The 14,989-nt window shown below is 33.0% G+C and overlaps 1 protein-coding gene across 1 annotated transcript in view; it reads left to right on the top strand.

Annotated features, from left to right (window-relative positions):
* LOC125073339 (innexin inx1) overlaps nucleotides 1-14,989 on the top strand; it is a 48,362-nt gene extending 33,373 nt beyond the window's left edge. The window contains exons 5-8 of the mRNA XM_047684130.1: nucleotides 7,790-7,947; nucleotides 8,192-8,386; nucleotides 10,143-10,304; nucleotides 11,485-14,989. Coding sequence (XP_047540086.1) covers nucleotides 7,790-7,947; nucleotides 8,192-8,386; nucleotides 10,143-10,304; nucleotides 11,485-11,542 — 573 coding nt within the window. The 3' untranslated portion in view covers nucleotides 11,543-14,989. The remainder of the gene's footprint in view (nucleotides 1-7,789; nucleotides 7,948-8,191; nucleotides 8,387-10,142; nucleotides 10,305-11,484) is intronic.

A 14,989-nucleotide genomic window follows, 5' to 3' on the forward strand; every position in this document is an offset into this window, starting at 1 on the left:
TTCATCATCTCTGCCTAAAATGCCAATATTCAGGGCATAAAATTCTACATTATCAACTCTGTTACGAGTATAATAAACGTGGGCCGGCATTGCCACTACTTTTTGCCTTAATAACGGTACATAATACTTGTCGCTGTACGAGTCAATGTACGCCGTGGAATTGATTTAATGACGGCTTCAATCATTCTCAACCCTTTGCAGGATATAAAGTTTTACTTTGTCAAACAATATTTTGTATGCAATAAAAAAAAATCGACAATTTCAAAAAATCTTAATTTTAAAAATTTATATTTAATGTATGCAATATTTGTTAGGTCTGTTAATAATATAATACTACTAATATTAATTAGAATTAGCATCTTTATCAGGTAGGATCAGCAATTAAAACAGTAGGTATTTTTTATTATTAACAGTACGGGTGTTGATGTCTCGTTTTTAGCTCTCGATTCTTTTTCTACTTCGCAGTGTAGTAAATTAAATATGTTTAACAAAAAATACTATTTATTTATATAGAAGTAACTTTTTTTTGGTGTTATAATCACATAAAATTTTATACTTATGATTTTTGTTGTTGTTGAGCACGCTGTATTTATACAGACAAACGCACTATGTATTTAATATTTATTAACAAAAGAATATTTTGGAATTAAATATAATATGAGAAAATAAAATATTGTATCGAAAAATATTACTCTGCATAGGTCCTGTATTAAGGGTGTGTGCACCGGTGTAATTGACATTCCCTCTTGTTCATATAACATCTTAGACCCTTTGCCCCTTGGTTGATGGAGTACCGACGATGTATATAGTCATTTATGCTTCTAGCTTTGCCGGGCGTATGCGACCATTAGTTCGCCTATTCGCTTGTTCCCCTTTCTAAAATATTTTCATTTGTAGTAAAAAGTTATATTTTTGCCAGTTCCTTTATGTAGTATCTACATTCCGAAACGGCGATAACTTCAAAGTTAAAGTAAAAGTTTTTAAAGTCACAAAACCTAATTTGCAACCCCTTTCAGGGTTAATGTATGTTAGTTGCAAAAATAAAAACAAATTAGCTACGTGAGATGTACCTAAACGGGACCCATCCTTACAATTTTAATTTTAATTCCCGGGCAATAATAGATTATTATATACTTATCGTATCAGAAAAATATATATTTTTAAAAATAATGATTGCCTACTCGAGTTATAAAGCTAACATAATATGACACAAGGAAATCGAACCCATCACATTCTCTATCGCACTTATAACCGTAATGAGTGGTTATTTAATCTTGAACGCAAAACGTAATACGATCCACCATTAGTGGTAACTTAGGCGTCGGCTTACATTTTACTTAACACAGGATTCGATACCACGTGTAAATTGACCCACACTCGCTTCCACGAACGGACGTCATGTGAATTGTTAATATTTGAATGTTCGACATTATGTTCTGTCTTGTGATAATCTAGAGTGTTAAGTGTTTGTTTCAACACGTCCTCATTTTATTGGTCTCATTACATTACGAACCGGTGGTAGTTCCACATAAAAAATTCAAGTGTTCTAATTTTATGTTAGACAAAATTTTAATTGGCTACGTTAGTAAATATTAAGCAAATATTTACGTCAAGAAACCTGTCTAATTATTTGATGAAATTCTGTTGCACGTGTACGCCTATCTCTAAACCGTTTTTTAAAGACGTTAGGAGGTCTTTGCCCAGTTGCCATTAATGTTAGCCACAGGCATGGGTTGTTATTTTAGTCTATGCTACTCCTTGCTAGCTTTTTATATAACAAGATAATTCGGTATCACTTTAGAAACGTGCCGATGGTAAAAAATCTGCCGCTGCTTATACAAAACATTCGGATAAGAAACTAGAATCCGGAGTTCAATGACTTAGTATTGAATGCCCGAAGCAAAACCATGATTAGTGTATTATCGAAGCTTTATTAGTAGGTACTTAAAGTACAGACGAAAGATGATTATATGATACTACTTTTAAAAAATGTTTTGAAATATTAACTAAGGCTTTTGATAAATTTAATATCGCTGAAGTAGAATTTATCTCCCCATATAAAACCTCTACTTATAAAGTGAATTTAATTATTTGTCTTATACAATAGTTCGCATATTTCAAGGTACTGCGTCACACAAACTATGCTTATTTGGATGCGGGTAAAATGATCAGAGTTGCAATGAACAAATAGCGTCGGTGTCCCGCTAGGCACTTATCCAGGCTCCATTCTTTACAATGTGTTCGGGAAAGACTCGATTGGAGGACCACTTAAATTGAACACAACTTACAAAGGCACGAATTGCAATAGGGCGAGAAAACAAAAAGATGATCAAACACTTGTTGTAATTTTGCATTTGTAAAGAAACTTATAGATAAGGTTTATTGGAAATATATATGTAAGGGTCAGTGTTGTTACATGATCATCGTCGATCTTTGTAATGGTTACTATTATTATACTATATTTCAATAGCAGTTACAGCCATTACAAATTGAGGTTTTATTAATGTTTAAGGATGCGTGAAATAATTGCAGCGACAGATTACGTAAATTCGTAATGCCATAGTATCATGGTGGTATAAGGAAGATGATTGCAGACTCGATTCATGTCACGGCACGCAACAATGACCACTCGGGTATGGCAGCGTGCATGACACCGATTGACACAGCCTCGTTTACAACTGATCGACAGATTGCGCGTTTACTTGTAGCTGTAGACTACACATTTTGGACATTTCTATTATTATGTTTAAAAAAAAAAACCAATTGTTTTTTGTTTTGAAATGAACAAAAGAAGGATAATGAAAAAAGCTCAAAGGATATTTCTTTAAATGTTGCTATGAATATTTTTGGTGCATTTATGATCTATAAAAAAAAACAATCTATTCCATGACATACTATGTGACCTAATATTCTAAGATATTAGGGCTATAATGCAACAAAAATGCTTTGCATCTTTTCGGGAAGTCCATCTATTGCAAAAACTACCAGGTGCGGGTCTTACAAAGGGACGTCGCCATCTGCCTGCCCTGATTCGACATAATACACTAAAACGATACAACGGCTTCGCTAGGGTGGCTTAAGGGCACTTGAATTTTGTATTTTTGTATTTTAAAGAGGATAGCTATTTCATATTCTTATATTTATCTGATAGTTCAATTTTATTTATAAATCGATTTACATGAACAAAACAAGCAGTCACAGATTATACAATAATATCCTTGAAACAAGGATTTGATATTTATGGACGGTTTTTGTTGACAAATTACCATTCGACATTACGACACACTTATGTTTCATTTACGCGGTTTTTCTGTTGATTGCTCGACAACTCGAATGTTTTATTCAAACGGTCTGTGATTTGACGCAGAATCTTAAAGTAGACGACGGGAAATTCAATGGAAAGCGAATTATTGATAGCGAGAAAACAAACACGTTTTATGAAAGTTGTCTTATCTGCGAAAATTGTTAAATGATTATGATGTTATATGACAGATAGTTACTTTTATGCAGAGCAAACAAGAAAATTATCAAATGTTTAGTTTTAGTTATAAGTTTGTAGTAAGTAAATGCAAATGTGGTCATCTCTTTGGTTGTTTTATGATATAGATTGAGAACATGCAAATTGACTAACCATTACAGACTACAGAGTCACACTGCTCACTTAATCTTCAAACTGGTACACACCAGTAGTAAGTATTACTATTTGGCGGTAGAATATGTAATGGGTGGTGGGTTTGCACAAAACCCTGACACAAAGTATTTTATTTGTAAACGAAAAACTACTCATCGCTAATTCGCTGAAACTCAATTATGGCAGGTGTGTTATAAATATACAGTCTTTTGTAAACTAATCTAACGGAAATTTACCCCCTCAGGGTGTTTGTAATTCACGCCTATGAGAGCGAAGTTAGGTAAAAGGGTTTTGAATAAATAAACACTCTTTGTGAATTGTAATTATTATTATAAATTATTCATATTGTATGTGTTTCATAAATTTATACATATCTAAAAGAACCCGCTCGAATTATGTACGTACACTACAAAAACGTAGTTTACATAGATGTTTAATACTTTAAGGATTATTATTCATCTGAATTTAATTAATTTTGAATAGTTACAGAACGCGCGATATATGTTGACCGAACTTAAACACGAGTTGCCGCGGCAGATACAGTTTTTAAAAACAAAAGTTCAAACAAACTTGACTAGATTTGCAAAACCCGTTCGGCGCGCTTTCAATTACACAAATAGTTGGTTACCATTGTTTATTTAATTGACTTCAGTGTTATATTGCAAGCTTGCTTCGGATTGAACCCGTAATCTTGGGTTAAAATGCACGTGTTCTAGTCATATCGGGTCCAAAGCCATTTTATTTCAAATAAATATCAAAATAAAAATTATCAATTCAATTCTCTATGTATTAGCTTGTAGTCGTTACAAGAGGGGAAAAAATATTGTGCTAATGTCACGTACATTGGAGATAAGCAGTCCGTCCCGACTTCATACTGGTGAAGTTCATACAAAGTTACGTCCTTAAAGTTGAAAATATCTAAAAAATCATTTCTTAGTGAGCGTCGCGAAACGAGAAACTGTGTAAAATTTTAAGTCAATGAGACCTAAAGTTTTGGAGATCTCGTGACGTTTGATATTGCGCTTGTTATCTCTATCAAAACTATAATTATAAATGCGAAACTATGTCTGTTATTTCTTCACGCTCAAACCGCTGAATTGATTTTGATGAAATTTGGCATGGAGATAGTTTGTGTTCCGGGGAAGGTCATAGGCTACAAAATCAAAATCAAAATATACTTTATTTAATAAGTAGGTTTTTACAAGCACTTTTGAGTTTACATACATTCGTCATTTAACACACTATATTAAGTGAAGCTACCACCGGTTCGAAATGTAGATTCTACCAGAAGAACCGGCAAGAAACTCAGTAGTTACTCTTTTTCAACATCTAAAAATACAGTCATGTTAGTTCAATACAATTATTTGTATGTAATATATCCTGCCTGGAATTCAACAAGTAGTAGTAACTCCGCGCTTTTTTATCATCTATATAATCTTGTATCGAATAATATGCCTTCTTTACCAATGTATTTTTTACAAATGATTTGAATTTATGAAAAGTTTTTTAATTCACCCATCGAGGGGGAAAAAATGGGAGTAACGGTTTGTGTATTAAAATGTTTTATGAATTGTTTGCTAGTAAACACCGCCTCGGCTATTAAACAAGGACAGGGGCAATGAAATTCATATCAATTTGGAAAGCATTTGATATCTTCAAGGTGATGGTTGTATAACATGATGTTATGATATTGGACATTGTTTTGCGTAAGCTGTTTCAATTGTTATGTTCCAGATCATGTGATTGTTTAAATAAAGAGAGACGAGCCGCTTTGATGAGTGATTTTAAACATATCGGATTATATGCAGAGATCATTGTAATTGATACTTTAGTAAGATAATCTGGTCGCAAAGTTATCTTTTGGGATTTATTATTTTACTTTCACTAGGCTATGTGGTCGAGTACAGGCGAGCTCTAGGGTGTATACGCTTGATTTGATGTGCCTTGCCATGCCTATGAATCGTTCACTACGACTAGTTTCACTTAGAGCGATGTAAGGTTGAAAAATCAAAGGCTTCTCCGAATTTGAATACTCCTGTACTAACGTATCATAATTATCATAATGGTCATTGTTTACCAGTATAATAAATATGAAAGTTCGTATGTTTGAATGGTATATCGAATACAGATAGCTTATCTGTTACCTTTAACAAATAACCCCCGCCCCCCTTATTTACATGTGGGAGGTAATTATTATATGTAGTCATATTAGTCGACTTCTCATGGATTGCATGGCGTATGCGTTAAATGCAGTTGTTAACGTGAGCGAATTGATGAGAAGTCGAATGTCAAAATTATATATAGTAGTTTCCACCCGCGTGTATGAGCTATCCGTATTTATTGAACCGATGTTAATTACAATAGATATTGCGGTAACCTGGGCTCTCGATAAAATGGTCTTAGAATATAAATTATTGAAATAACAAGAAAAAAAACATACACCGACTACGTTATGTGGACCAGATATTTTGTGTTAAGCAATATTACTCTTTAGTTTTATCATAACTTTGATTTTGTTTACTTTTGTCTATGTAATGGTGTGATAACAGTGCTCATGCGTGTATTAATGAACATCATCGCGGTCGTAAAGAATACCGTCTTGGTAACATAAACGTGCGGGTCACCTCCCACTGCGAATTTCAAAGGACACTACTTGTGTCCGAAATTAATATTCAAACTGAGCTGATATAATAGATTTAAGATCGAATGAATTGGTTTATAGATATTTAGCATTATTTATTAACCGGCCGACCTGGTTTATATATCACTGGAAATACTTACAAACATATGTACGTTATAGCATAGATTTTTTTTTGTATTGGCTTTTATTTATGCCGAGAGTGCACAGATTATTTCGCCAATGTCACGTGCTAATAGCATTTCTAGTTCTTCTCTAAAAAATTAAAAACTATGATATAATTAAAAAAATGATAATGTAAGTGACAGTACTTTTGAAGTATTATCATATTTATCATAAAACGCGGTTTTGTTGCTTCATTATAATGTTCCGCGCGCTCCACATGCGTTTTATGTTATAATCTGCAAATAATGACTAGTTGAGTTTGATTCTTTCAATAACATGTAACATTGTTCGAATTTAATTATATTTGAGTATGCTGATCCATTTATGTTTCCAAGCGCGTGGGCTTGATTTCGTATTGTATGTATGTTTGTCCACGAATTTCTCGAAAACTAAATGTCGTATCGAGATGATCGAGCGCTTCAACTTGGGTAACAGTGTAACTTTCATTAAAATCGGTTCAGTAGTTTCGGAGAAATTACTCGTAAAAAAATATAGGTAGGTAGTTTTATAGTTATTATTATGTTCTTTAATAAAGTCGTTGAATTAAGAATTTAGTAATTTTGAAGTCGGGTTTTTTTGTGGCTTTTATTTATGCCTGATGTCATTATGCAAGACCTTTAAATGCCAGAAATGCCTGTATAATAGAAATGCGGGTACTATATATTTACGACTACGATAACAGCTGACAATTAGATAACGCAGTAATAACGAGCGGAGATGAAGCAGTGGATACAACATGTACTAATGGTTGTGATTGCGTAATGACCTCTAAAGTTCAATGAAAAAAAAACAGTTAAAGTGTTTTTCAAGGACATAACGTCTCAGTTCTTCAGTTTGTAAGGAATGGTTAATATACTTACAGTGTATGTCTGTGTTGAATACTTCCTATTGTGTGGCTCATGTGCCAGTCCTCTTACTTTAAAAAAAAGAAAAAGTTTGCATACAAAGTCATGTATTTGTGGCTGTGGCCACCATGACTTGGTGGTATCGCTTTGTGCAAGCCCATTTGTCTAGGTACCTACCAGCGATTCATCAGATACTCTACCGCCAAACAGCAGTACTCCATATTGTTTTGTTCCGGTTTGAAGGGTGAGTGAGCCTATGTAACTACAGGCACAAGGGATAACATATAGTTCTCAAGGTTGGTGAAGCATTGGCGTTGTATGGAACGGTTAATATTTCTTACAACGTCATTGTCTATGGGCGGTGATGATCAATTGCCATCAAATGGCCGATTCGCTCGTCCGCCTACCCTTATTATAAAAAAAAACACGTGCTTTTGAAAGAGCTGTTACGCGTATACCTTAAGTTAGATAAGGTCACATAAAATTAAATAATCTTTTCTGTGATTGCAGACGCACAAACTCTACGCGTTAAGATACTGGGGCTGTGAGTTGCTGTGCCTCATCAACATCGTCCTACAGTTGTGGATGATGGACGCCTTCTTCAACGGCGAGTTCTTCTCATACGGTACTCGCGTTCTAGGATACAGTGAGGTGCCGCAGGAAGAGAGGTTCGTAAAGATTCTTTGTAAGTTTTTATTTGTTCTTTCATGCCCTAGATACTAACTGCCTAAAAAGGAGTGTAATGTTTTCAGGGTCTATATGCTTGCGAGTTTCTTTATTAAGTGAGTGCGAGAAACACTGGCTATAAAATAAAAAAAAATATAATGGACTTGTGTTTTTTAAATTTCGAAGATAATAAAATATAATGACACGATAATAATATTTTATTACCTTTACTATTTTCATTTACAGATACGATCCAATGATCTACGTGTTCCCACGCGTCACAAAATGCACCTTCCACAAGTATGGTGCGTCCGGTACCATTCAGACGCACGACTCACTCTGCATCTTGCCTCTGAACATCGTCAACGAGAAGACTTACATATTCCTCTGGTTTTGGTACATCATATTGGCGGTCATTCTCGTACTGCTCGTTATATACAGGTGAGATTTCGTGTGTGTGCGTGTGAACATATATTTATATCTTTCTCCGCAGATATTTGCGTCCGTGCCTTTTTGACTTATTTTTTTATACTATATATGAATAAATAACGAATATATTGGTATTTTTAAAGCTTCGTAACAGAATTTTTATCATTGACTAGCGACCCGCCACGTCTTCGCGCGACTTCGATTTATCAATAAAGAAAAGTAAATGTTATTAATAAAAATTATACCATATAGTACTCAATGTCATACATGTGTGTTTTTTATAAAAACATGACTTCAGCAATCTTAACTATAAATACGTTTGCCTTTTTGTAATACAGACGTGAATTCCGCCATCGATGCCCACGACAAGGAATATAAACGCAGGGAAATCGTAAAACTGGAATCGGTGGTTTTTGTTTTTATATGTATTTGTCTTTCAACGGTCACATTGATCAACCCGATGGTGACCTCTGACAATTTATTGTTGGTTGCATTTAAAGTATTGTTTTACTGTTGATGGTGGTTCTTATCTATGTGGATATGTGTTTAATGTCCATGTAATTCCACTGCGTATCTCAATGAGAAGTGTAATGCATTTGTTTATCAGTGAAATCATACTTATCTGACATGTCGTATCACATATACTTTAACCAGTTAACGATTAAGTCAAGGTCAGTTTTAGACAGAGTTTCAGACTACTAGATACTTCAAGCTCGTCGTACGACCAAGAATGCTTTGTTTGCTCTACGTACAAACTTGACGCGCTGCTACTTCAGTTTGTTTCCGTGTAATTGTTTCGTTATTAACTTTGAAAACTCTTCTAGGGTAGTAAATGTAGTCAAAAATATTATTAGTAAGCAATTTTGTTGTTTAATTTATGGTGTTCTAGTATGGCTTGGGAACGTCATTGTATGTATTAAAGATATTACACTCTTGATTTTCATACTATTTAACGAACTGATAACGCCTGATCTGTGGTCGTAGATGCTATTTACTTCGCTGTACTCGTACAGTTATTTGTTTACTTTCTAAATGTTTATTTGTATTATACAAATAATATTCTTTATCTCGTTCTTGATACTTGATCTACTTTATAATCACATTTAAATATATTTCAACCAACAATGTATTGATATCTCGTTTATATTGGCTGATATACCAAAACCGAATAGTTTTGATACATTTTTTTAACAAAATTTAGATTTTACTGTCTAAGTCTTCCTAATTATTGACGATATAACTCGTAGAACTTGTTTACATATTACAGATAGGTTGGAATGTAAAGTGCGTTGGTTCCCTTTTATAGATCATTCAAATATAGATAACTTTTTAAATGTTTCGGTTTATTGCATCCAAAAAAGTGGAAAAAACATTTTAAATAGGCTTTCATCCTAGTAATGTATTAACAGGTACAAGAGACATAACGTCTTAGTTCTCAAGGTTAATATTTCTAAAAGGCTAATTGCTATGGACGCTGATGATCACGTCCATCAGGTGACTAACTTGTCAGTCTGCCTGCCTATTAAAAATTAAAACAAAATGTACAAATTATTACTATGTGATGTTTAGGGGGTTTTTAATGGTTAATAACAATAGTTTCGTTACACTGAAGGATTAACATATTTTTTCAAATTAGCACCTGGACTATAAAATTAGAAACAAACCTGAAGTTTATTAGGTTTGAACCCACAATCTTCGGTTTAAGATTGAGGTGTACGAATTTATTTCCAGTGAATGTGTATTAAAATAGCGAACGTTCCCCGAACAGACTGATAATAATCTTCGTGCCGTCGGTGCGGCCGCGCCTGCTGCACGCGCGCGCGCGCACCATCGCCATGGAGGCCGCCGTGCTCGTGTCGCAGCGCACCGACGTGGGCGACTGGTGGCTGCTCTACATGCTCGCGCGGAACATGGACCCGCTCATATACAGGTGAGCCGCTCACTCAGTCCGTTATTTTGTGTTGGAGGCGTCCGCTTGTTTGTATAACTTTGATATTATCTTATTTACATGTTCATTAAAATGATAGCGTTCCTCTTGCCGCCTCAAATACGATTTGACTATTATCAAGTATGATAGAAACGTGTAAGTAATACTATGACTAGATATGTATTTTTAGTCAACCGTTGTGGGAAATGCACCTTAGAAAATAAAGTTGGCGAATTATAGCACGACTTGTGTTTGTTGTGTTCTATAAAACAATGTTGTATTGTTGTTTTCCGGTAGGCGAGACTGTTGTCATAACGGAAACGAGAGAGAGTAACTTTCACTTTAGTTCGCACAACTATGTTAGTGTCTACTCTATTGTCGTTTATGACTAAACGTGACTGCCTGCCATACCATACTTTAAAGCTCAACCCTAACTCACTTTTTTATATATTTACTACCAACCCGTTCCGCTTTCGAACAGGTGTAACCATGTAAACCGCTCAGTAACTAATTTAAATATAAAAAAAATATATATAGTTTGTCCAGCCATCTAGAAAAAGCGATATAGACACTGAAGAATATATGAATACATATAAGATAAGACTCAAAATGTAAAAGGTTAAGGTGAATAAGGTATTAGATATACCACACGTGAACACCTTACGACGTGACGTAAAAATCAATATTGCACGTTGTAAAAAATGATGTCACGACGTCGTTACGTCCTACGTTGCAAGGTGTACCTATTCGATCACGAAGGTCGGGTCTATATCGATGGTCGTGTAATACCTATATCCCTCCACGATAAATACTATTGGCGTGCATCGGTATGAGTAACTGACGCTCGCTTACATGATATTTTCATTACGTGGGACGACTTAAGAGTAGAGACAGCAAAATAATACAGATTAGATTATATTTGTGTACATTTTTTCGCGTGCCTTCGTGAGTGAATAGATCTATACGATTACGTAACTTAAGTGTTACTGTAAAGATATACGTAAACAATTCTATCTTTTGCGAAGTATTTTGTCCATTTTCAATGTAATGTTCAGGTTTTGTCAATCTCGAAACGACGGGCATAATCGAATTAGTGGGATTGATCGCGGTTTTATCTCTAATTTTATGTATAAAATAGACATATTGATATTTTATAAACATATATTTTCTTTAAATATTACAGAGAGCTAATCTCGGAACTCATTAAGCGAATGGGGGAGAAGAGCGGATCCCGCGCGTGACAACCACCTAAATTTACCGCCATCGCCATCGTCGGCGACTGACAATGTCTCACAAGTTTGTATATAACGTATATTATTCAATATCCAGCTTCATCCGGAGTATTAGCTATACTTTATTATAAATACACCATGAGCGATGAGTGTAACATTACACTTGGATCATTTGTGTATAAAATAAAACGTCCTACGTGCGATAGTCCATCATTGGATGATTATGACAAAAATATCACTTCCTTGTAAAATGTAACTTATAAGACTTCAATATATTAAAAAAAATATCATTTTGAAATGTACCCGATGGTGGTGTATACGCTTAGTAGTTTATGAGCCGATGTGTAACCGATTACACTTGGATCATTTAAAACACTATGAACCAAAATGTGATCCACTTTCAAATTATTTCTTCAACTTACCCTACCGAACAGTCGTAGTGGTATATAATGCAAAAAAATAACTTTTAAAAGATTTTTTACTTTAATGTGACAATACAATAAAGTATAATAGAATGATTCTTGAATAATTGACATAAGATTAACTGTTTTAATACTATTATGTAAAGAAAAAGTGCCGATTCGATTTGTCAAGTTTGACAGAACTAGAACACTTGCTATCCCTTTTAAACACCATCAGACGAGAAAGAGACAGCAATTATTTAGTCTTGTCAAGTTTGTTAACATATTGTGTATCATAAAATCGTAAATACATATTATGAAAATGTATTAATATTGCATGTAAAGTGATATGACTTTTCGTTCGTAATGTTTGATTATACTATACGGTGATTAAATGTCAGGACGATTAATCAAACTTTAAATTAATACATGCGCTCGCGCAGATTCTTAAGTCAATTCTAAATGAGTTCGTACAGACCACTGATATAAGCAATGAGGTGCTATCTCTAGATAAATAGTAAAAATGTCTCACGGTGAAATTGTTTTTTTTTTTTATTTTTATTAATACATATGTATTTATAAAAAAGTAGATCAATAAATTCGTTTAAATACAAAATTATAACTTTATATCAGTCCTTTTCTAGACATATTGTCAGTTTCAAAAAATAATTTGTCTAGAGATAAAACATCATCGCTTCTGCTATCGTTACTAAATTATAATCAAAGCAATATCTTCAATAGAAGTATTAAATTCAAATTAAATGTTCCTAGCCATTTTAAAAATAGACATTTCAAATTCAGCCGATGTATTGTTTTATAATAATAAAGAATCTTATTAATCCTATGTGCTATCAGCACGATATGAAAACTAAGGCCTTTGATATTATTAGATATTAGTTATATTAAGTAGAACATAAGAGAACATAAGTTAACATTCACTGCCATTGTTAAAATGTTTCCAAGTCGAAGAGTTAGTCTTAAGATATGTCTTAAAATATATTATTTTTTAATAAAATGAACTCACGATGATAAGGCTGTCAAATACTGCAGAACTAAAACTCATTATTATCTTGAACTGAATTTGAACTATGAAAATGTACCGTACGCATAAAAAAGTAAAAAAAAGCCGAGTGCTCTTATCACGTGGCTTCGCTTCGAGGTTTGCAGTAAATGACTAAAAAATGATATTGTGGGTTAATTTTATTAATAGGGAAGCCTTCTTAAACCACGTTGTATATCTTATACCTCTCTACCATTCATATTTAAAGAGATCTTATTCCTTCCACACTCCCAAGTTACACTACACTTGTTTAATTTAAGAACGCCTAGTTCTCTAGCCTTCCTAGAACCTCCAAGAGAGACCTCATCCATCATCATGCAGCCTAGTTTCCCAGATCACGTAGTTTACGAACGCTTCCCGAGTATTGTAGAGATGCTAGTTCGTACCAGATGTTCGGTACACTATGAATCATTTTTATACGAAACAATAAAAATATGATGATTGAATTGTAAATAAATATTTCCAATTACTCATGGATTCCATGACACTTCTAATAGCAGATTTTTTTTTGCGATTTTTTTATAAACTTATAAAGTTGTGTGACTAATTAGTATTGTATCTAAAAAAATACAGTTTGGATTACAATTTGATTATTTTAATTAATCAAGCGTGATTTTTATTAAATTTATTTTAAAAGTTATATTTAAATTATATTTAAACGTATTGTCTATCTCTGTTATTATAGTGACTTTACCTAATCTCTTTCTCTTTCACAATATTCATACGTGTAAAAGAGACGAAAACAAGTCGATCTGTTTCTATTCGAATATAATAATTGCATGTCTTAAATGAAGGTTGTAATTAGATTAACGTCTATTAAAGTATTTGTATATGTAAAGTTCGCAAATTTTGAGGGACCTGATATTTTATTCGATTTTATTTCCATGAGATAAATTAAATAATTAAATATTTGCAGTGTTGCCATTTACGATACCAATTACCAACGACTTGCAATAAGGCCTCGAGATATATTTAAATGTTTATGAGATTTGGTGTTATGTATTTAATGTAACAATCGTGTATTGTTTTATTTAAAAATAATGTCATAGTAAGTAACAAAGGTTTGTTAATTTTGACGTTAAACTTATGTGGTCGCGACGTGTACAAAGTGTGTTCGTTTAAAAAAAAAAAACCCATAACAAGTATGGGCTGTATACGTTTGAGTCTTTTGAAACTAAATTTCAACTTCTGAAGATGTTTTAGTGATAATTATACTATATAGTATCTTTAGAAGTTATAATTTAAATGAAATTAATGTTCGCAAACTTTTTTGCCATAATGACATAAAATTAACCAGAACATATAAGCCTCATCTTTATTGGTTGGTGTTATCACTAAATCGCGCCTTGCGTAGTCGTTGGTAATATAATTTTTAATTACTATTATTATGTAATGTGAATTAGATCTGTAAAGTTTTCCGTTTGATATTAAAAGTTTGATTCTCAGTACAAAGAATATACTGAGAATCTATTTGGTTATAAGCTTAGCATGTTTTATATGTATACAATGAGTTTGAATATTTCTTGTCCCGTTTCAAATAAAGTTAAAACAGTACAAATATATTTTTATCAATACATCTATATAAATTTTAATGTGTGATGGTTGTATTATATTCGTTTTTAAAATGGGTGATCGCTTAGCGTTTTATTATTTCCATATAGTTTTTTAACGAATTCGCTAGCGAATATTTAAAAATACTGTTTTGCTTTTTTTGAAATAGGGTCACCAGTAAATCTCCTTTAAAAGTCTCGTAACCTTTTTAATATTTTTTAAGCCTACATTACAATAAGAAATATTTGTGAATTATAAAGACCTCAATTTTTTGTTTTGTAATATAAATAGCGTGTGCCAATAACATGTTTTTTGAATAAGTTTTTTAAAAAAGACATTTATAATTAAGCTTCATATTAAAGTTAGTTTTGTAACATGTATTCGTCTCTCAGAATTATTTTGTTCCGTATTTGTTTAGAAATAATTTAATTACATGTATTTAGA

This window comes from Vanessa atalanta, chromosome 2 (assembly GCF_905147765.1).
Source record: "Vanessa atalanta chromosome 2, ilVanAtal1.2, whole genome shotgun sequence".
Lineage (NCBI taxonomy): Eukaryota > Metazoa > Arthropoda > Insecta > Lepidoptera > Nymphalidae > Vanessa > Vanessa atalanta.